This window comes from Platichthys flesus, chromosome 23 (assembly GCF_949316205.1).
Source record: "Platichthys flesus chromosome 23, fPlaFle2.1, whole genome shotgun sequence".
NCBI classification, from domain to species: Eukaryota; Metazoa; Chordata; class Actinopteri; order Pleuronectiformes; family Pleuronectidae; genus Platichthys; species Platichthys flesus.
The window spans coordinates 11511348-11536162 of NC_084967.1; the positions used below are offsets into that span (position 1 = coordinate 11511348).

Sequence of the window (24815 nt, forward strand, 5' to 3'; positions counted from 1 at the left end):
CCAATCCTTCCAGCCGCCTCTGACGCCCCTAACACCAGCACAAACTCAATATAGACGCGTGGTTTGGTTTTGAAATGTGTCCACACGTTATCCATGTGTTCCATATCTTACAGACTATTTCAAGCTCATATCAATCCTGGCACTGATTTAAACGGTGGTATAGGACACCTGGGACTGTGGACTTGCACTTTGCCAGCTGTATTTGGAAGTGAGTCTTTGACCCACTCAGCCATCGCATCTCCCAGCATCTTCACCTCGTTGGCCTGCTTGGCACCAGCTCACGGACCATTCGCAGCCGTCCTGTTTCATTGGCTTTATGGATTTGCTCGTACTGCATTTAAAGCACGATGTACTGAATATCTTTTTGCCCCCCTCTCGAGATTATTGGTTAAAGGCTGCACTTGATCTTTTGTGAAATTAGAAAAAGATTAAATGTTCCTTTAAAGGCTCTTAAAATGTGCTAAAATGTGGCTGCGGTTCTCCGAAGGTGTCAGGTCCCTTTAGCTGGATGCAGTCCTCATCAGCTGAGTGGCCCCCTGCACGACTGCACCAACACCCTGCACCTGTTTTCACCAGCACAAGTCATGAATACTACATGAATGATTGTATGCATGAAATCTGGTTGTATACAGCTACAGAAATAAGACGGTTGGCCAGAATGAATAGTTGTAACCACTGTCCACACACACACACCAACACAAACACACACACTCACACACACACACACACACACACACACACACACACACACACACACACACACACACACACACACACACAATGCCTGTCTGTCCTGAAGCATATTTCATCATTAGCTGTAAGCAGTTAATCCTCTGCTCCACTGACCACGGATCAGCTCAGCCTATTTCAATAATCTGCATCTGGGGCTAACCAACCCATCATACACACACACACACACAGACATCCACACACGCACACATGCAAGACAAGGACACAATCAACCTACAAAACATATGGGATTGGTCCAGAGCAATACATTTCTCACGGAAAAGCTCCATCACCCACACACACGTGAATCCATCCATCTATTATCTGTGGTGCTGACAGACAAGCCAGTTAGTAAGACGGGTGTTGGGTTGACAGAGAGAGACAGAGAGAGACAGAAATGCAACGTTAAGTGTGATTTTAATAAGTTGAAAAGAAAAATAATTGGACATATATTTCCAACAATGTGGCACTGAAATCTCAACCATCTGGAGCAAACCTATCAGGTGAATTTGTTCAGTGCGCTCTTTTAACACTAGTACGATTTTAAGTAGTTAATTGGAACCCGTTTCGTCGTTTATCTTCACTATTTCAAATTTAACAGACACGATTGGTCAAATAAACACAAATTAAGTTCCCACATTCAACTGCGATGGAGTATCAGTATTAAAGGAAGAAGAAGATAATTAAGTCGTAATTTTACCGGGAAAGAGTCGTAATATTGTGAGGATAAAGTCGTAACTTTTAAGGCAAGGTGTCATTTTAGTGGGGGAATGTCATCTGCATTAAAATGAAGACTGTGGAGCTTCTCGTTAAACTATGCTTTAGTACAAGTGCCACAAATAAAGAAATATAATCTGCACCACATTATCCAAGTACCAGGAATTTATACAGATTGTGCAAGAAACCGTGTCTCTGCTGAAAGGAAGAGAAATAAAATAAAATATAAAAATACATTTGATTGATGCGATGGAGTGGTTTTCTGTTATCTGCATCGTATGTATAGGTGTATAAGTGTTCACGTTCACATGTGAGGCGTGAGAAGAAGGCGTGGGAGTTACTGTGCAGATTGACATAGCATAGAAAACAACTGAGCGGAAGAATTTAATGTTAGCATGTTTGTGATGTAGCGGACAGGTGGTGAAAAGACATAGCAGGAGAGAGGAGTAACGAGACGAGAGAGAGAGAGCGAGAGAGAGGGAGGTGGGGGATGCATATATATATATATATATATATATAGAGAGAGAGAGAGAGAGAGAGAGAGAGAGAGAGAAACTGACAGAGGTGGAGTCAAAAGTGAGCGTGTGACCTTTCACTTCTCAACAACACAAACATTAACCATTCGGTGTTGAATTGACCTGTTCCCCGCTCACGTCCTTTCACCTGACAACCTTAAATGACATATCTCACTCTGTCTCTACACTGACCCCAGATTTCCTCATCTTGGCTATTGCAATCACCGTCTTGTCTCGCCCTCCATCTCTCTTCCTTGTCATGCAAATTAGTTCCCCCCCTCCATCTCCTTTGTTTTTTCTTTTTGAGCGGGACAGTTAAAAAGCAGTGACAGCGGTTTTAAAAGTTGAATGAATTGTTGCAGCCTAACAACTCTGCTCTTTGCCTTTGGCCAAATACTGACAAACGCTCTGTGGGAAAGATGCTTCTTCTCTCCTCGTCTTTTTTACCCCCTCTGCGCCATCGCTCCTGGAGGCATTCGCTTTGACAGCCACCGCGTACAAACTGGTAATATCTGAAATACTGAAAAACACATTTATCCTCAGATTCTTCAGCCTCACTGTCTTCGCAGTTAGCTGCTCATTGTGCTGAGCACCAATGCTCCCCCATCGGGATTGACAGAGGGGAGATGCATTAGCACCTCAGCGGGAGGCTCTCAATCTCATCTCTTCCCTCTGCACTTCCATCCCTTCACACCACCCTCCTGTCCCCTAGTCCACCTCTCCATCCGCGGGCCCCGTGGAGGTACCTGGGCCGCCTTTGTCCAGCAGTGTGTGCGTCAGCTGGCGTGCGAGTGCAAATTGTCCCCTGATGCATGCATGTGTGCTTATCTCAATACATGCAATCGTGTGCCCGCACAAGCATGAACCTCACATGCTAATGTGCAGCATGACCAGATGACCATGAACTAACCAAAGCCTGCAGGGGGCTACGGCTTTCCTCTTGACCTGCTGGTGTGCAATGACCCGCCGTAAATGGGTTTAAACCTTTCCCAGTCAAAGTCTTTTATCTCCATCACATCTCCATCTCCTCCTTAAGGCACAGACCAACACACACCAACTGACCAACAGACAGAAGCCATATGGTCCATTCACTTGCAATGGCAGGAGGTGGCCATCAAAGAGCTCTCACGGCAACTCCGCTCAGCCACAGACGCGCCCAGCGAGGGAGGGAGACACATGAAGGGAAAGGGAAGACGGGGGAATTATGAGGCGAGGGCAAATAGAGGTGGAGAGTGGGAGGGGAAGCGGCGGAATAAGAGGAGAAGGAGCTGGGAAGTGGTGAAGAGTAAAGAGGGGGAGACATTCTTTCGATTCAAAAGAGGTGGAAATGGAAAGAGTTATTGAAAAGACGTGGACGTGAGCAGATCACACAAACCAGCCCTGTTCAGAGACAGTGAAGGATGAACGTGGCTGCAGCCGTGGGCATGTGCAGAATTCGACTGATCTGACAGCGCTGCCTGTTTTATGCTGACAGGAGGGTGTTATACAACTCAGCTTATAGACTGTGTCAATATGGTCTTTACACGGCACAGCCATTCAGCGCCAGAGACATTTGAGGATAGGGTTTGTTTCAATATATAACGTTGTGAGGACAAACTCAAAACTGGCAGATCCTGACAGCAGAGTGGAGACATTCTGGCTCGTCCCCGCTTGCTTTTTGGGGGTTTTATTTATATATTTATATATAAAGTGAATTTTTGTTGTTTCTTTCTGATCCAGCCTAAGTTCCCAGACTCAGTTCTACTTTCCCACGGCCCTCGCAATGAATTTTCTGCTCTATTTCCAGAACAACATGACAATACAACCCCCGCAACCACAATCATCTCCAGATTTTTACAGGAATGGCTTCACCAGCACCAGCTCTGTCTAGACTCCGGGGAGAACCTGTCTCATATCTTTTCCTCATGGGCCGACGTTACAAGACAATAAGGGGCCTAAAACCCATGTGGTTCTCTTTTAGCATCTGAAATATGCATCTGCGTCTGATCTCCTGTTTAGGTTGAATTAAAGGTAAGGGCTGGGGTTGGATATACATTTATGTTACTTAAAGTTAAGTTTAAGGGTTAGAGAATAAATAATGTTAATGACGGCCCTTACATACAACTATTTCTACTCTGATCCACCAGAGAAACTTTACTCTTACTCCGATTCCATAAAGCTATTTCACAAGCAAATTTAATTTAATTCACTCCGCTTCCCGTCCGACTCAGCTTCATGATGTCATAAACGTGAGCCTGTAAACACAAACATTGAGCTCACCCAAACATCACGGCATTGAAGTCCATCCGCTCTCTTTTACTGTTATGCCTATATTTACTCAGGACAGTGTGGTAGTCACAGGATCATAAATAACACGGGGGGGGGTGAAGGAGACTGTGAGAGAAGATCTGAGCGAAAGGAGGAGGAGGAGAAAGAGAAAGAGGAGGAGGAGGAGGGCTGATGGCTGGAAGAAGTGAGATGGAGGAGTGTGTATAAATCAACATCCATTAGCTGAGGGGTTATAAAGTCACTGATGAAGGAGGTGGACTGAAACTCGGGCCTTTTATTGTCTTGTTGTTGTCTTTTATTGCCAGTGATGTCATCTAATGGTATACAGCTAACGACAGGGGAGGGGAAGTATGTACATGGGAGGGGAGGATGGGGCAGTAATGGGCCTTTGTGCAAGTTGTGCACGCCCGTGTTGACACGGGATATTGATCACCTTTTGTCCGTGAGCTTTTCTGTGCCTGAATCTACCACATGTCCAAAATCGGATCTTCAGCTACGTCCAGCTTGAACGAGAACTACGCCAAATCCCTGCAGATTGTCTCGAGTGCCAAAATGTGGGTTTTTGAGAGGGATGTCTGGAGAGAGGCCGGGGGGAAAGAAGGAAGGGGAGAAGCACGAAAGATAACCAGGAACAGAATTTGTTTTTAACATCCTGAAGCAAAAACAATAGGTCAGGCAGAACCTCTTGTTATACTTAAAGAAGTCAAAGCCACAAAAAGTCCCCCTTGCTAACACACTCGTCATCAGGGACGAGCAATAGCCGTTAAATATGATTGCAGTATTTCCCCTGCTTGAACCATCTGCGTCGGTTATCGTCTTAAAAAAGAGACACACTGTTCAAAACAACAGCAAACACAGGCAGGGGCAGTAATCAGCAAAAACCAACAATACTAAAACACACGCCAGCTGTCGGAGGGAATATCTACAGGTAATAAACATTTATCTAACTTAACGTCAGCTAGTTAAATCTATCTTTCTCTCGTCTTTCTTCTTTTTTCTTCCTCTTCCCCCCCCTCTCTCCCCGTGGCCTTGGCCAATTGTCGCCACATGATTTTTCTCCCAGTATCTGGTGTTTGTTAAAAGCATTCTGCGGAAGTTGTGTAATTGTGACTTCATTGACAACATTACACCAGCTGTAATGACTCGGTGGCGATGGGCATCTGCTGCAAAAATGTGTAAAGCAGAAACAGCAGGGTGCACTGGTGGAGATAAAACCTGCCGACATTTGTTTCTTGCTCTAGACCCAATAACCTCTTTGTATTACTCTCCATGTCTTTCTTCCATTAAGCCTGAGATCTGTCTCCTCTGCTTCCCCCAGTCCCTCCATCCTTCTCTCCGTCCTCCTCTCCATGCAATGCTAGTTTCCCCCGAGCCTGTGATGCTCCGGCTCCCCCGGCAAATTGGTCTCAGTCACGGCCGTATGATGTTTGTGCGCTTGTGTGTCCGAAAGGGAAGGTAGAAGCACAGGAGCTACCACACTTCAATCACACCTTGTTGTAGCGGCGCATCATCCCGTTAGCGCAGAAAGGGGCTGCGGCACCGGGGCATGAGAGAGGAGTGTGAGGTGGAAGCAACAACACAACAAAACTAACTTATCCAGTGGTGTTTAACTTTGAGAAGACAAATCTTATTTTTTGCTGGGAACTTTGTATCGGGGTTAGGGTTTTTCACAGTTATGGTCTGAAGTTGATCACAACTAACGCAATTTTCCAGCACAGACCAGTTTCGTTTCCTTTAATATCAAATAATGTGAAAATAATCTAGTTTTCGACACAGAGTCAGTAAAGAAAAATGTCAAATAACTGTGACTCGCGGCCTGGTGTTCTGATACAATGTTTAATGCAGTTACATAAATCGCTTAAACGATGTATTACTTCCTATTCTGATCCTTCAATTTGCCTCGAGAAACAGATAAGAAACTTTGTTGAATCGATTCGGCAACATGCTGATCTGTGCTGTCTGGCAAGTTCTGCAACATGCTGATGTGAGCTGCATTCTGCCCCCAGGGCTCTGGATTTTATACAAGTCCAGAGTGAAGGAAAAGTACAGCAGATCCTCCTGATGCTGCTGCACACTGAGGTGCATGTGTGATATATGGTGCAGTGGATGAGGAGGATGTTGAGAGATACCAGATAGGCTTGTCTCTTGGAATAAAACCCCCCTCAGGGGCTCTCCGGATCCTCCTTCCTCGTATACACACACTCTCCTCCTCCTTTCACTCTCCCTCTTTTTCCTGCACACACACCTCTTCCACTTGCAAATACAGCTAACTCAGCTGATTTGCCTGAAAGTCAATCTGCCTCACTACTATGATCCTTCCTCCGAAGCAGTCCCCAATTCCCAGGCTTGGGTGCACGTTCAACAGAGAGAAACCAAATCTCCGCTACAGCTCTTCCCCGGCCTTACCTTCTTGACACGGCCACTTTTTGTGCCCACGAAGACGAGCGAGTGGTTCTTGTAGACGTAGGCGATGACAGAGGACATTTTGTCGTTGGCGTCGGAGAAGAGGGGCTTGCCGCGCACCATCTCGGACACGCCCAGCGGCGCGTTCATGTCGAGGCCGCAAAAGTCATCGTCTATGGTCAAGAGCTGCAGGTGCAAAAGAAGAAGAGGGATTAGTTAGACACAGTTTTTTCTCATGGATACAAGGCTTATAAATGGATTCCAAATTTAAAGTAAAAGTCACTGCTTGGACGATAATGAGTAGAAAACTGAGATGAGCCCAGGGAGAAAGGTTGGGGGTGTCCTGCAGTACAGATCATGCCACTCCAGAACAAACAACCCAGGAGCTCAGGATTAATAAAAATCATATTGTCTTAGTTTGAGTGTGTGTCCACAAGGAGCTGATAAAGACAGAGGTGAACACAGATTAGTGAGAGAACCAGTGTGTGCGTCTGGAACACAATGCGGAAACAAGTGGGAGAGTAAGAAGTGAGAAGACTGCAGTCAGGCTCCAGCTCTGCACTGACGCCGGAGGCTGCTCTGTCAGGCACAATCCCCCACCGTCCACCCGACGCAACAGCAACTGCAGCAGCAGCAGTGCCGCAAGACATGCACAGTGAAATGATTCAAAGTGAACCGAGTGGAGGAAGAAGACAAATAAACAAAAAAGGTGCTACGTGGTCACATGGCTCTGAGGCCAATCAAGACTATGCATCTACGGTAAATAAATGAAGTATGAAAGAACAGATTCAGGAGGAGCAGAGGACCCGATGGAGGTTCATCTGTTACGCTCGCTCCCAGGACACGCCGCTCGGATTTTGTGATTATTTACAGACCAGTGTGTTTTCATGTTTCGTGACTTTCTGTTTTTGTGCTTTGCGTGCATGTGCTTTATGATGACTGGGGGGGGGGGGGGGGGGGACATTCATACCAGTCATTGTGGGCAGAATGACTTATGGGCTCTGATAAGAGAATAATAATAATGCTGGGGATTGGTCATTACTCTGTGTGTATGGGTGGATTTGAAACACTGAGTTTTGGACCGAAGCAGCCGCGTCTTGATTAATAGCTGAGCAATGTGATGTGTGGAAAAATAAAAAATGAATCCGTTGGCAGTAGTTAGATGAAACACTAGATGTGAGATATGGTGTCCACATGTTACTGTAATGACGTGATGGATGCATTGAGTTACGGATGGATTTGAAAGTTGCTTTGTCGAGATTGAATTGTAATTTATCATATCAGATACACAGATTGCACGTTAAGATGGACGACATGACAGCTCCCCAAATTTGAAAAAGTGCTTATATATATATATATATATTCCACCACAGAATAAAACAAGACAAAAAAAAAAGATAACGAATTTTTACAAAGAAACCGTCCGGCAAAGTAAAATAAATTAAACGTAAATCCTTTGGTAAATTTCCTGGGCCTTACAATGAAATTTCTGCAGTGTGATAAAGAAAAAGGTGAACAGGGATTTATGGGATGTTTCATTTTGCTAAAAACCAACAATAACCTAACCTTTTTAGATTTTTACATGCAGATGCTTAGCGGAGCTGTCAGAGGTGGCGGAGGGTCTTTTAGTAAATGTCTTATTTTCCCTTCCTGGAAGTGCACCCCCTGGACTCAATCAATCAATCTCGCAAGTGTCTCCTCACAACCTTTCACTAAAGGCCATCATCATCAGAAGCCTCAGACCGAGCCACAGAGGAAATATGGGGTCTGCTTTCATTAGACAAATGGAACGTGGCTGGTCCAGGCCACAATGCCCTCCAGGCAATAACACGGTGGGGGGGTTATATGAAGTGGTGCGAATGATCGATAGAGATGACTTAGATTTGATCATGTCATATGGTCCGAGGGGTGAGGTGAGGATGAAAAGCAACAGCGTATGGATTCAGGAGAGGGGAGAGATTACAATGGAAGGTTGTGGTGCAAAAGCAAAAACACAGGTGAATACTGGTGTGTTTAAAATACGTGTTGTTTCCCTGTTTGACCTTTTCAGAATGAGCTACTGCCAAAAACACTCTCTAAGTCATGCAAGTCATCTGGCGGCTCGCTGCTGGACCGGGGTCACTCGAAGGCGATGCTTCACAATCAAGACAATTCCCCGAAGCCGCCACTGATCTGCACTAGTGTCCAGTTACTGCAGGTTTAGGCAATAAAGCACTTTTTCTGTGCAATCCCTCATATTCCTCGTTTGGTGACAAAGATAAACAGCCCCTGTGCGTTGCTATCGGTTGTAAAGGAGCTTCATTGTCCCCGGGGGTGAAAGGTTAAAAGGGTTTATCAGAAGCAAAGGGAGCAGTTTGTAGTATTTGGGGGTCTACGTGATTAAACGCTTCCTCAAAAGATAATAAAGGTGAAGCCACTTCCCCCAAGAATGATTGCTTTAGCATTTCCATCGTTAAAAGAAAAGAAAAATGTAATTATACTAGTTTCTGTCGATGTGTAGACGTGGACGAGAATCTTTTTCATGTGTGTGTTTCCATCTTTTGTCTCCTGCCGGTTGCCAATCACAGCCGCCATCTCTGTGCCGCATTCTGCAATCTAATGAAATATACTTTCTATCCGTCAGTCCTTTCAGCGAGGAGACACATTTTCATTACAGCGCCACCGTAACATGACATTTGTGGTTGTGATGCCCGAAGACGTGTCTAGTCTGAATCCAAAATAATATCACTGTTGCCCCCCCGACGTTGTCTACCAATAAGACAAGGCTGTCACTGCTTTCATCCTGTTCTCTGCCCCTTGTCTTAACTATTCTTTACTGCTTTCTCTCTCAACTACTTCTGTCTGAACTTCTGATGGCCAATGCCCTGTAAGACCTTGAGGATGCCTTTTAATTCCTATTTGTCTCCGTCTTTAGGTGGAGTCCCCCTCCCGTAATGCACGTGTTGGATTTCTGCAGAGACGCATATTATAAATTAATATAGGACTCAAAAGGTTCTAATATTACAAGTGGTACTAACCACTCACAAATTAAGAGTTACAGTATTTAACATGTCTAATGTTTATTTGAAATATGCTCAAAAACATATCTAAATGTAGAGGTTCAGTCAAAGGTGTCAGTGACCCACACTCTGAGTGCAAAACGCAGGCTCACACTTTATTTTCTATTCAACAATATTACTAATAATTAATCATTTATTACTATTCAATTAATTTATAAAGTGAATTCAGTGTTTCCTCTAGAATTTGTTGTACTGATCCTGAAACAGTGGTAGTAGTATTTCCCCAGAAACCCTGAAAGTTAAGAGTAAGTAAAAAAATCACTGCCTACAAACTTCTCCATGTCTGGGAACTGCAGACATACGAGTTAAACAAATGATTACTGCCACTGATACCTTAACTTGTACACGTCTGATTCAAAGTTGCAAATCTTGAACCCTTCAAACTAGAAGGTCAGTTCTTGCTCAGGTCTGGTTTAGGGTTCCAGTCCCACTGCGCAGCAACGGAGGGGCTACTCCCCGAAAGACAGAGGGACAGGGAGGCCGAGTCCCTGTGTTTGGACAGAGGCCAGGCGGCGAGGCAGAATCAGGTCACTCTCAGCCATATCCATCTCTGTGCTTCTGTCCTCCTGCCAGCGCCGGCACAAAGAGAGCTCTCTTTCTGGACTGTGCAGAGGGATCAGCCGATACACAGCGCAGAGAAAGAGAGGGGTGTAGTGGGCGCGCGTGGAAGAGAGAAGAGTTGCTCGACGCGATTAGAGGGGAGTGAAAGAGATCAGCTCTCCGACGCTCTCTGATGTACGGCCTAATCTGGGGCTCGCGCTGCTGTGAAGGCCCTGTACCATTGGCTGCGAGTTCACAAAGTTAATGATACACATTAAACCACCGAGACATGTCGCTTCATGTCGCTGCTCAATCGTGGGAGGATCCAAAGAGTCAGTTTTCCTCCACTTCCAGCCATTCTCTTTTATTACGGTGATATGCTGCATGTGCCAGTTTCAAACACTTTCTTTACTTCTTTTATTTTAACAACTCGGAGCTTATTTTACTGTGGAGTTATTGATGACTATATGGGAAATATTCCCTTACAAAGAAAAACTGTATGGGTGGAAATGTATGCTTGTGGTCGTTCTTTAATGAGCACTTAGGCATTCAATATTTTTCCTCTAGTCCCACTGTGCTAAAGGACGGAGCTGCCAGGATGATTGGCAGCACTTGAGAATTATGTCACGACTAAGTGGGTTGTCGACGTTCATTCAAAGACATAATGTCAACATTCAATTTCCCTATAATAAAACATTGACTGTGCGAGTCCTGCAGAAGTCACACTGAAGGAAAGCATCTGCTAACAGGGTATTGATTAGTGGCTATATATTATGATATGCAGGAAAACGTGTCAATGATCTCAAGGCATCTAAAGTACATAAGCTGGAATCATAGGCTTTATGCTGCATGGATTTGGTGCTGAATTTCATATTCATTGAATATTTGACTCAATGATATATTTGTGCATGGAAATAGATGAATTAGACCATTTGAATGAAAACTGGTTTAGATTTTTAAGTGTTTATCTCCAAAGATTTAAAAAGCGAATGAAAAGTATCAGGAGGAAGATGAACCCTGCACCCCCGCTGTTTATACCCATATACAATGTATTTCATGATGACGTCATAGTGATTTTATGTTAACCATATGACGAGGAATGATTGTTTAATCTATATAACTGTAGAGTGGTTGCAGAAGTTAATGCATCATGACATCATATGGTGTCATTGTCCGGACGTTGTTGTTACGTCATATTGACATATTTCCTGCATGCATGCCATGCGTTGGCAAATAAATGGTTGATGGATTTTGAAAGACTGACTAAAATTACTCTCCTCTTGTAACTTTATTTCAAATTTGTATTATAGTGATTTGTGTGAAACCCTGTTGGGGTCAGCTATGTTAACCGACAATGACTTCTCTTTGTCTGGGACATGATCTGCTTACACCAGTGGAAAGCTGAACCTTTGAGTCTGCAAGTTTAAATCAAGCTCTAGCCTCCACATGCTTGTGTGTCTGAAATTGCAAGCATGTGTGTGTGTGTTTTGTTTCCATGGTGCTATGACATAGTCTGTCTGACTAGTGACCCACAGTGCCTTCCATCACACTAACAACGAGTGTGAACACAACATCACACACACACGGTGAGATGTACAAAAACACAATTCAAACTCCCACTTCACTAAAAATACGCTGCCAACCCTGTCTGCACTCCTCTTTATGTGGTTTCCTCTTTTGTTATTGCCGTCTAACAGCATCTCATCACAGCCTCTAGTTGTTGTGTCCTGTCTCCATAGATGATTTTTCCATTTCCCTCCCTTGTGTTTCGGGCAGAAAGAGAATGTGCGAGATAGCAACTGAATACCAGAGGAAGAGAGAAGCCTCGGCATCAAAGCCCGGCTGGTCAAATATTCGTACAAGTGCACAATGACTTCTGACTGCATGTGTGTAGATATATCACCTAGAGCACGCGTAGAACTATTTTAGTATGGAGCTTTTAGTGCGTCCAGAGATTGGACAAGTCAATGGGGCATAACAATGAATGGGTGCATTCAGTGTGTCGACCCAAAAGAGTGGCACTTGTCACAAAAAGAATATTTCCTGAGGTAAAGGAGTGTGGAGATATCTGGATAAACTGAAAAGACAATCCCTCTTGGGCTCAGGTGTGCACCTCCTTGTCTTGGTAAGAGCAGGAGTCGCCGTGAACCTCTTTCCGATGGCTGAGGTTCACTGCTCTTTGACATTTTGCTAACGCATCTGCAGGGCAATCCAAAACACTTAGCATTCTTTTGAGGCACTCTAACTGTATCGCGATCGGAATTCAGTTTGAATGCAAGAGGGTCGACATGTAGAACAAGTGCTGTCACCGTGTAGGCCTGTATTTAACTGCCACTTTGTGTGGCACCCTGGGGAGTGTATCCAAAAAACATTCACAATGATTAGGACTGAGGAAAGATTGACCATCGACTTTGAAAAGTGGGTAATGATAGAATGTGTTAATGCATATTCATATTAAACAAATCTAGTAAATGCAATATACTGTATCGTTACCATGTGTCGCATTTTGTTATCCTGTTATTTCCACCCCTAGTGAGGATTGACATTAAAACAAAGTTTGTCAATCCTGTGATGTTTTGTAAATTCATATTTGCAGATGTTCGCACCTGCCTGTTAGCTCAGCAGCTACAGCAGATAATGAACGCCTGTTAGAGGAAACAATCAAATCAGGAACTAACAAAACACCATGAGGATTTCTGGGGGGAAAAACCGAGACATCACTGGAGCAGAGCCAGGAGAGAGAAGCTAGGAGAATGTCAGACGCGGGACGGGAGTATAAAAAGATGCAGAGGCAGGGGAAAATAGTAAATTCACAAATCAATCTAGGAAAAGAAAAAAAAACATCCAGCATCAGAAAGAGAAAGATGTGTCAGATACCTCGCCAACCCACTTCACATGGGTACCGGCAGCAGATCTTTCATTATTTCATCCTGGAAGGATTACTCTGCATTGCCAGCCAGTTTTTTCCCCCTTAAACTGTTTTTATTCAAGTAATGAAAAGATAAACTGAGAAAAAAATAAGCCTGCTTGTATAACAAACGGCGTAGTTGACAGTTTATTAGGCATTATTAGCTTCAGCTACTGCAATGCGATGCGATGCAACAACTATCGTTTTCATTTTGTTGATGCCGTGTCACAGAGGTGTTGATTCAACTCGGAGCTTATATTTCAGGCAGCCGTCTGCGCGGTGGAGTTGCATTGCATTTCATTATCTTGACGGGAGAATCGTCTGTCGGCGGAACTGTAATAATTTTAAAATAATGTGACACAAAGGGACAATTATCTGCATAACGAAAATGTATGCTCTTTTACTTTCATAAGGATTTGAATTAAGATCTTTTACTTGCAACAGACTGATTCTTACAATGGTGTATTGTAATGTTTAGGAAAGAAAAAGATCTTCCATAACTGATTTCTTCAATACAGCAATTAAAGACCTTATCAACACGATGGCACAAACCATTACCAAGGCCCAATAGTCCCCTTAACTTTGATCAAGCTGCACTAGACTTATTGATATCAGTCTCCTCAGTAGGCCAGATTTCTTTCATCAAGATCCATTAATTATTCTCTGGGAATTTAACGGAAACTTGCGATGTTAAAAATAGTTGATCAAAAATTCCCTGATTCATTCCCTTCTATGGATTCAGCAGGAAAACTTTAAATGATTATTTCTTAGCCCACGTCCTACCCATCCACCAAGTTCCCTGGAAACCTATTGAGTATTTTTTGCAATTGATCTCCTGTGATATAATTAACAATTAGTTATGGATTAAGTTCACTAAGAGCATAAATCTGATAATCGTTTTTCTTTTATCGACGACAGCTTCACAACCTTATTGTTGTAGCTACGACATCAACAGTTATTTAACTTAAAGAAGCACTTACCTAAACCCACAATATTTTTTCCCATAAACCCAACTAAATTGTTTTTTTTGTGACTAAATCAACTCAAACTGGGACTAATCCAATAGCCTGTTAAATGTCTGGTACATCTGCCACTAAGGGGGCTCTATCTCAGGAGATACTCCTGTGGGTTGTATCAGGCGACTTGTTGCAGCAAAAAGTATGACTATGACAAACTTCAGGAACAAAACAACACAACACATTCGGTGTAGCCAATAAATCACTGGGGCTACTCGGTGACAAGACAAACGTCAACAGGGGGAAAGAAATGAAAGCAGCCAATTCAGTCCGTGTTTCAGGCGCAGGGTATCAGCCAGCCAGTGGAGTACGCTGAAGGAAGAGGGAGACATGTTTAATCACAGAATAATGATATTGTGATGGATTCTGACCTTTAGTAAGTGGTATCATGTATGGAGATTTAATTAGTGAGCCAGCCAGCAAGCTGGATAGCGGATATGTGGATGGAGTGGGGTGAATTGGGAGGAGGAGGAGGAGGGATGGGGAGGGGGGGGGAAGGCTGGATGTTCTTAATGAATCCACCAGCCTCTCTCTTCCTGAGGATGTGGCCCAGACTGACTCATCAGCAGCGGCAACCAGCCACTGATTAAGCTCGGCAATCAGGAGGACGGACGGGAGGACGGTCAGTGCGGGAGACAACACTGTGAGACGGATGGTCGAACACAATATGAACAGAGAAAAGAGCCAATACTACAGGAAAGACGAGCACAGCGGCGAGACGGAGGACGCCATATTGGAAGAGTTCCTTTCAAGTGAATGATGAAACAAGGGAGGGATGAGCATGTGTGATCAAGAGATCAAGAAGAAGACTACAAGAAACAGCAGCGGCCGAGTAGAATAATCAAATTAATTGGAGTGAATTCAGAACGAGAAGTCGATAGCACATGACAAATGCGGAAGAAGAGCCCGTGGCATGTTAGTTAATGACATGTAATTAATGATCATTAGCAGAAAGGATGAGAGGACGGTCGTGGCCCGTCAGGGACTTACAGGCGACCTTGTAATTCTAACACGATGCTAGGCAGGGGAGGCGCACTTAACACTGTGCTTATGGGAAGCAGTGGAGATAAAGGGGAGAGGAGGACAGACCGACGGATGGGGAATAAGAATAATATGAGGGAGAGAGTTTTATAACGACATGAAGAGAAGGACAGAAAAAAGAAAAGAGCGGCGTGGGCAGAGTGCATCGACTCAAGGATGAGAGAGAAGAGAGCAGGGAGAATTTATTGCGATCCCGCTGTTTTGTTGTTGTGTTTTTTTTCTGCTGACACAGTGAACATGGAGGGAAAAGGCAGAGTATTTTTTTTTTTTTTTTATAGGTCACATGCCACTTCACAATGATCTATGGATGCAGGCCCTTTGCAGACTTATACTGTTGAGCATGCATTATGTGGCTCAGCCAAGCATGGCCATTCGGGGGGGGGGGGGGGGGGAGCGTCTCCCTCGTACTCTCTCTCACTTCCCATCTCTCCTCTCTAGTGCTGTTCTCTTACCCATCATGCCACTCTCTGCCGGTTCCCTTTTCTCCCTCTCAACTTCTCCGTCCTTGCAGCTCTCCCACTCCCACTGAAAGCCTCTTAAAGATGGTGTAAAGCAACAAGGTTGTAGGTGTCAGGATTAAGAGCTGATGTTACCACCCAGGTCCTGCAAATGTGTCCTCGCACATATTCTCACATACGGGGGTTATTTGATTATCTCTCTTTTTCCCCAAAATACCTTGAATGAAACCTAATATATAATGTTCATGAATCAAATTATAGGAAAAGCAGCTGAAGAGATCATTTACTATATGGGACACACCTTGTATTACAAATAAGTCAAATTAGTGAATTACGGAATATTATTCACATCATTTCCTAATTTGTCCACCATAAAAACAAAAAGTATGTAACCAGATAATTTGTTTTATGTTATTAAAATACAAAATTGGATAGAATGTGATGGGAACATTGTTACTATCAAAAAAGTAGCTTCTATACTGATCCATCGTCCAACATCCATCTCCCCTAGCAGAGAGTGTGCCTATACAACGTGTAGAATCTACATTCAGTCTTAAAGTGTTTCATCCATATCAAAAACATGTGTGTCTTTGTGTGAGTGTGTGAGTGTGTGAGTGTGTGTTTGTGTGTGTGTGTGTGTGTGTGTGGTGGTCCGTACAGCCAGGCTACCCTAATGAGCCTGGAAGATGTTCATCCTCTCCCTAATTGGAGGAAAAACACATCATGATCGCAATACGAGAGCGTTTGAAAGAGTCTGGAAAAAAAAAGAAAAAAAAAGAAGAGGAGTGTAAGAGAAAGCGAGAAACAGGGAAGACAGAGAGCGAGAAAGAGGGCGAGATAAAGGGGCGCAGCCCTAATACAAGGCCCCCTCTCATCTGTGTCCCCTCTATAGTAACAGCCAGAATGACATTTAAACCAGACATTAAATAAATATATATTTTGTTCACATCTTTTTTTTGCTATAATTTCGGGAAAAAAACTATTTTTAATAGAACATCGAGACTGTTCTGATGACTACAAAGACAGATATTTGTCATATTATTTTTTTGACACTGAATACTGCAAATTATATCAAATAAGATTATAAGCAATTGAGTTGAAACTATACAGGCTAGAGTCCTTTAAGAAATAAGAAAAAACTCAGTGGTTAAATAGAACTTTTCACCGCACAAGTCTTTTTATATAGTCGCTTTTGATACATCTTCAGTTATTATTTAACGATTAAATAAAATATAAATGCATCTAAAAAGTCAACTGCCAATGTACACAATTTAAACTCTATAGGTTTGCAAGCAGTCTTCATCAGTCTAGATTTCACATTTAATAAAAAAATATTTGTATCCTCAGGAAAAAAAGAAGAAGCCCATGTGAGCTTCTGTGAGAGATGTCCCACAGCTGTGAGACGGCGAGTCAGATCCTTATTTGATATTTATGTGGCTGTGTGACTCCACAATTAGAGTCTCCTGTGAGTACAGGATCCTAAAAAGCAGTTTGCCTTCTGCAATTCCCAGAGTAACCTTGCTTGGTGTGTTCGAGATTATCCGTCTGACGGCACGCTACTGTACATCCGAGGGAATCGCAGCGTGGAGAAGATGTGAGCGATGAGTTTTAAACTGTTTATATCAGAGGCATCCCGGTCATGCATCATTTAGAATAGAAAAGGAATTTATCAGAGACACCAAACATGAGATATTACAGAGACGACTTACCACACTGCTACATTTCCTCACAACACTTTCACTTTAGATTTAACATGTTTTTACTGTGAAAAAACTTTCAGGAAATATATATACAGCGTGAATTTACATCTTAATTTACTAATGCTAAAGCAATAGGGCTTCACCTGCTGATTTATCACTGTGTTGTGTGTCCATGTTTTTATGGCTTGAGCATCGACTCCATTCTAAAGTAGCCTGTGATCTGCATTTTCATAAATAATTCCATAAGTGCACTTGTAAGAAGTTTATTTATTAACATTATTCTACGTTATCCCAAACCTGCCCTCCATCTCTTCAGTAGTTATAAGTGTAATGCCATGTGTGTGTGTGTGTGTGAGGGTCAGCACTACATCTATCTCCTGCAGAGTCCTCCGTCACTTGTTCAGCAGGTTCTAATTTATGCGGTGGGGCTGGTGCTGGTGACACTGTGGCTCGTGCTGAAATGGCATCATTCCTCAGCACTAACCCCTGCGTGCTCCCTCACACTTCCTCGCCCCGCTGACAGGTCCACCCCAGGCATGATTTATCAGGCCCTCGAGCAGCAGACAAAGGCGCCGCGGCACGTGTACGGTGCCAGAGATGAATTAACAGATAAACACAGTGATTCCACGGTGTCTTGAGAGTGCGTGGCTAAGGTCAGAGAAATATGGACTAGGCACTGAGAAGATCAAATTGATGTTTCTGATATGTGACCATGACGGACTTATCATCTTGTTAGGAGTGCATGTGGCTGTATGAAAGCTCATGTGGACCACTGGACTGAGAGATTTCATTATTTACCTCGGTATAGTATTTTTAACTGTGATTCTCCAATGCTACAAATCGTATCACGGTTGAATGAAATATATTTGAAGCTTTAGTACAGTTACTGTACATACAGTTTACATGTAGTATATATATGTACAGTATATAACATTAAGTAAAAAAACTAATAATAAATGTACTAAAACCATCCAAATGCAACAATAGACCTCTTCAGTGACATTCTATTCCATCCTATTATCTACACCTCTTTGACCTCAATATAAGCAATTTGAAGACATGATTTATTAACCACGCCTGCCATGTGAAACAACCTGAAAGCCTCCAATTCATCCTGATCTGGGTAATTTTCTACTTCTTGAGGTTGGAAGCTTTTATTAATGACGTAGTATGAGATCAAGAAAAAAAGAAAAACATGCCTGGAACAGCTATGGGTGCTTGTGATGTGGTGTAAACACGCACCACCCAATTTAACCTTGTTTTTTTATGTGCATAAAGTGAGAAATCAAATGAACTGAATCACTGAATTCGTAATGCTGTTATGGAGAACGGAGTTATGGTAATTTGGCTGAGCATTCGGCTGCATTGTTTAAAGGGTGAGTGGATTAAAAGAGGCAGTGGATGGTTAACATCCCATCATTATGGGATGGAGCGGAAACCCACCCAAGAGCAGTGATCACAAAGGCCTCCCGCAGTGCAGCCAAGCTCATTATAGTAACATGGGGTTAAGCCTTCACTTCGGATTTTCCTCCAGAGATGCTCACTTGGAACGTCCTTCAAATTACAAATTATTGAACAATATAATTCCCTCCTAGAATTAACTTCCTTAATGAGGGTTTTTGTCCCGCTCTGCTTTTAGCAGAAATGCTCGACACCTGCTGTTCTGGGTATTTGTAGTAGTAGTTGTAATTAAAGTACCTATAGCAACATCCGGAGCGTTTCCCTTTTTAATATCTGTAAATAGTGGTTTTCAATGCCCCAGTGTTCTCATTATTGAATTTGAGTGCTTGAAAACTCACAAAAGGTGTGTGTGTGCATGATAGTGTTACTCACCGCACTGCCGCAGGGGACATCTTTGACTTTGAGCCAAGCCAGGTCCAGCGTGCCCTCACCCTTGTAGCAGGACTGCAGCCTCTCCTTGATTTTCTCGTTTATCTTCCGCAGTGAGAAAACACACAGTGCTGAGTCCTGGGAGGCCTGACGAGGACGTCTCTTCTGGCCCTTTGAGAAGACGGCGTATAACACATCGTCATCTGGTGCCACGTCTAGCGAGCGTGCCAGAGTAGCACCAGCTTTGGATAGGTAGGCCGCCTCGAGTAATCGGTACTCCACGTTGCCACTGATGCATCCGATAGGCACTTCCACATAGGAGTTGAAGGCGGTGTCGGCCTTACAAAGGCGGACTATCTTGGAAGTGTAGACCTGCTCCCGGCCTGTAGAGGAGGATCCGGTAGTAGGCCCACCCTCCATTTCAGGCTGCAGAGTCAGAAAGTAGACAAAGTTTCCACTGGCAAAGCCATAAATGTAGTATATGTCAAAGTCTGGGATGACGGTGAAGGTGTCTGAAGGGATCTTGATCATAGAGGCCACAAACTCATCATGGAAAACATATGCAAACATCCCGTCCGCCTCGGAGTTCGTGGCCAACTTGCGGCTAGAAATGGTGGGGAAGTACTCTGGCTTGCCGTCCACTGCTGTGGCTATAAACAGCATGTCCGGAGAGGCATTGCCATATGAAACGATGACACCAAACACTGAGCCGCTCTCATTGGTACCAGAGAGATAGTGCTCCTTCTTGTGGAAGGGCTCCCCTAGTTTGAAGAGGTCATCTAAACGGAGGAGTTTGCAGATGCCCTGGTAGAGGCTGCCACATGCCAGCAGCCGGTTCTCCCGGTAGTCCATTAGAAGCATTTTGTTGACATTGTTGGTGAGTGACAGTGGCTCACTGCATGGCTGGACGATTCGCGGTGGGTAGCAATTGCGGTTGTCTTCATCTGGGCCAGTCTCGTGGGACACCTGGACATCCAGGTCAGGGGACAGTTTATAAATGCGATTGACGGCACCCAAATAAACATTGCCATTGCGATAGTCCACCGCCAGATGGTTGAATTTCCACTCCGGGTTCTCTGCGTGGAAGGATGAATACTCGTCCTCCTGAAGGGACACTGTGATCACCTGGGAGCCTGCGCTGTGAGCCTGCGGGGCTTGCACCACTGTTTGAGATGTCACAGGAAGTGTCAGACTAGACAGGATGCAGCATACAAAAAAGCAGGCCCATGTCCTGGTGAGGGATGTCATGGCTCTGCTGACGGTGGGAGCGGTGAGGAGAGGGAAGGAGGCACAGACCAGTACTGTAGCCAATCAGGATCAAACCTCTCTTGAGATGGAGGGCATCATGTGCCTGAGGAGGGAAGAAACAAACACATGTGTCAAAATTGACATAACGGTCACATAGTATTCACAAACATACATATCGCATACAAAGCCATACATGATCTTTGTTCCAACGCTATCTCACAGAGGTTAGAGCAGAGCTTCATTTGAAAGAATAATGAGGATTACAGGTGAATTGGCGGCTCACTTGAGACTCTAGCACAATCTATAATTGGAGATGAAATAGGCTAGACCGAAGAGGAATGAGGCTAAAGCACCGTGCACAGGCTGAGGAAGGTGACAGAAGAGGAGGGGTGATGCATTGTCTCAGTGGAGGTGATCAGACTGGCCCTGCACCATCTCTCTGCATGAACCCCTGCCCCTCTCCGCCCCTTCTTGCCTTTCTGCTCCAGCTACTATGCACCTAATTGATTCTCCCCTTGGAGTAGCAATTTGCATGCTTTGGCGATTTCTCTCTTTTCTCCCAATAGGGCCGCTCACCTGCTGACAATGCTTGCAGAGAGAAAAGGACCTTTCTCTCTTTAAAGATACGCACACAGACACGCTCACAAAGTAGGAGGTTCGTAGGCAGAAGAGGAACAATTAGGGAGAAAGTGCAAGCGCTCGCAGAATTGCATTTCCCTGTAGTCCTCAGGTCATTTGCAAAGTCTCAACAATGCACACACAGCCATAACAGCCAGGTGCAAACACAAACACACAAAACATAGACTTAAATCCATGGTATTTTAATAGGTATGTTGCAGGCATTAGGGTGACCATTTCAAAGCCTGGCACAGAGTATAAAAAAACACAGATTGTCATAAAGAAATGACAGCATTTATTGTAAACAAGGTGTTCCAATGTGTGTGTGTGTGTGTGTGTGTGTTTCTGTGGCCCCTGCTCATTAGGCTTCTCCAGTGGCAAGCTGGGTATAACAAGGAGTAGTGTTCAGCTGCGTAGTATCCAGGTATTAGTTTTGACCTGCAACACTAATCCAATTCATATTTACTACCATGTAGATGTATTATTTGATGTAGGAAAATGCCAGAGATAATGCTAATCCTTACAAATGTCAATGTGTCCTTTATGTACTAATTATAAAAGACATTTAAACTTCAGATATTAAAAAAAATGTAAAAGTTTTTCAACTGTGATTAAGGTTTAAACATGGAAAATGTGATTTGTGCATTGTGCTTATAATCTAGCAGTGAGTAAAATAGGTGATAATCTTCTCTTTTCAATTCAATTCAACTGTCTGTTGTTTTGTCAGATATTGAAAGAAAAGAAAAACAGTCTAAGCTATGTGAGCGCCTGTAACACTTAAGGCAAAGTTCCATCAGCAAATCAGACAGTTTTATTGAACAATGTGACGGTGTATATTTGCTTCTGTCCGTAAAGCACTTCTTACATATTTCATGTAAAGCCTGGAAACATTTGAAAGTCAAAATGTACTTTGTCGGAGAATCACCATTTTAATTCCGCAGACTATAAGAAATAAGTTGTTTTTACAGTGATCACTACGGATGCTTGCTGCCTTGAGAGGTGGCACAACCTGATTTTATCCTGCCGCCGATCTCATCTCAGGTTCATAACCGAGCAATCACAAGTGCAGGGGATGTCAAACTCAACCTCGCTGCAATCTTACCAATCCCCACCCCCCCAATCTCCTGTAAGAACAGAGCCTCTCTGCACATGATAAGAGGACCAGAGAGGATGATGGGAAGGATAAGAAAAAAAATGATGTGGAGATAGACGAGGTGACATGTGCTCAGATGTGTGTGTTTTATTCAAGTTTGTAAAACAGCAAACAGCAGTTTTTACCATAGATTTCAGGGGGATATAGGGAAATAAAGCAATAAATATGAATTCAGTGACACACAAAATCAAAAGAGTAACAAAAACCACCAAATTTGTGTTGCAATATGAGAGTCATGTCAAATATTGTATGTTTTCCATGGTGAATGATGTTTCTGTGTCCAGCCACTAAAGAGAGAGAGACAGAGGCTGTGAGGCAGAGAGAGAGAGACTCATTTAGAGAAAGAACTGCTGCTGCTACCTGAGTAATAATGACAGGGCAGTGAGCCCATAATGTTCCTCTAAAAATAAAAAGCGGAACTGCATATTAATCTCACACAGGGAACAGCAGTGGAGCTCCCACCTCTCACTTAACTAGCGGGAGGAGCAGCCCTTAACAAAGTGTTCCTCTGAAACTCCCAGACAACTTTATTCAGCGGGTATTATTCATAGCAAAAGAGACAGAGAGGAAGGAGGTCAGATGAAATGAGAGTAAGAGAAAGAAGGAAGGTGTGAGACACGGAGAGAGACACAGGGAGAGTCTGTTCCATCACCTTCACATCGACCTTTATTCTCATGAATATGACGAACGCACGCACATGGCTGACGTCCAAAAACAAAACAAATAACACAAGAAGAGAAAGGCCCTCAGAAGTCTCCCTCGAGAAATAAATGAGAGTTTTGCAAACATGAAACACTGAAACCGTGAAAAACATCCTCATAAGAAACACCCTGCGATGGCAGCGTGTCTGCCACATGAATGTGTTGGTGAAATGCAATTATCCTCCCTGACGGGGGGGCCAGCTCGTTTAGTTGCCGTTTGTCTTTGCCCGCTGATCATCAAGCGCCATTAATTAAAGCTTGCTATGGTTCTGTGGATTTATACATAAGACGCACACACACACACGCACACACACACACACACGCAGACACACACACAGACAGCCTTGTACTCGTATCTTTGAAGGGACCTATAAAGCAGCTCCTCGCCTCTTACCTACAAAGAGCCATATCAATTTGTGGGGTCTGGTATTTTGGTCCCCACTGGTCTGATTATTCCAGCATATAGCTAATCTTCATCCTGGTATGTGAAATTAGTACAAGCCCTTGTCCGCAGCTACTCTTACATATGCAAATCACAATGAAGTGACACTGGTGAAAAATAGAAAGGGATGATGTTGGAGAACAAGTGCAAAAAAGGAGTAAAACTACTTATAGTGATGTTGACTTAACAGTTTCTCCATCTTATTCTTGCTTGCTTTGACAAACAGTTTCGATCGAATAGAGAAAGTTTGTAACGTCCACAAACTGGCCTGCAGATACAGTAGATCTGTGTGTGTGTGTGTGTGTGTGTGTGTGCATGTGTGTGTGTGACCTCGGACCTGTGAGATGACAGATATACTTTAATGAAACACATACACAATCACATATTCACAGCCCTGTAGACATCAAAGAGTGCTAATGAATTCATGATTAGCACAGCACTTCCATCACATCACTGGAACTGTGGGCATAAACACCACAGTGTGTATTATCTCCTTCTGTGAGACTGAGTCACTGACTATTACCTCAGCATTTAGGAAATAATTGGGATGTTTTCCTGTTTCGTTCTTTTTTTTCTTCTTTAAGGGCTGTCAGCAGCCAGCCAGGAAACTGAGACTGTGAAACTGCATTTACATTTATAAATGTGTGACTCCCTCAAATAGAGAGAGAGGAGAGGAGAGGACAGGACAGGAGTGAGAAAATATGAAGAAAAGAAGAAGGGAGGAAGAAATGAAGGAGAGGAAGAGGAAGAGGAAGAGGAAAAGGAGAGGTGGAAGAAGAGGAGGAGGAGAAGAGAAAAAGAGGTAGAGTAGAGGAGAGAAATAGGAAGAGGAGAGGAGAAGAGATGGAAACAAGAAAGGAGAGGAGGAGGAAGTGAGGAGAGAAAGAGGAAACGAAGAAGACAGAAAGAGGAAGAGGAGAAGAAAGAGGACAAGAGGATGAGATAGAAAAGAAAAGGGAAGAGATTGATTAGGTCCTGCCTGAGCTCCATCAGCTGACGTGGCATCGACATGGCTTCACACCAGACATGTGATGGCTCATGGATAAACTGCCCCCCCCTTCAAACCATAAAGCAGATGACAGTTTTTCTCTGGCGTTTCTCACACGAGCATTAAACCCACAAACATCGACAAGTTCAAAGATCAGCGACTCGAAATGGCCCCGTTCTCAGCTCAAGTATTTTGATGCAGCAAAGCTAATTTCAGGGACAACGGTATTAGGCGAAGCTATTATGGAAATGTCAGGAGCCATTTTGCTTTGGCTATGATCGTGTAGTGGTGAGCCAAGGCCAGACGGAACAATCGGAGGAGACGACAAACAAAACGAGTCTCGACATAATAATCTCTATTTAGAGTGTTGAAGGAACGACTCGGGAAACGAAGAAACTGTCAAAGTGCTGGGTAAACAGCTTAACTCCTCACTGTGCGGAAAGATATTCAAAAATACCTATCACATTCATAAAACACTACG

At 43.6% G+C, this 24815-nt stretch overlaps 1 protein-coding gene across 1 annotated transcript in view; it reads right to left on the reverse strand.

The window, feature by feature from the left end:
* plxna4 (plexin A4) overlaps positions 1–20511 on the reverse strand; it is a 185935-nt gene extending 165424 nt beyond the window's left edge. Inside the window, 2 exon segments of the mRNA XM_062383138.1 lie at positions 6636–6818; positions 19188–20511. Of these exon segments, the coding sequence (XP_062239122.1) occupies positions 6636–6818; positions 19188–20432 (1428 nt within the window). The 5' untranslated portion in view covers positions 20433–20511.
* Between the last annotated feature and the right edge of the window lie 4304 nt (positions 20512–24815).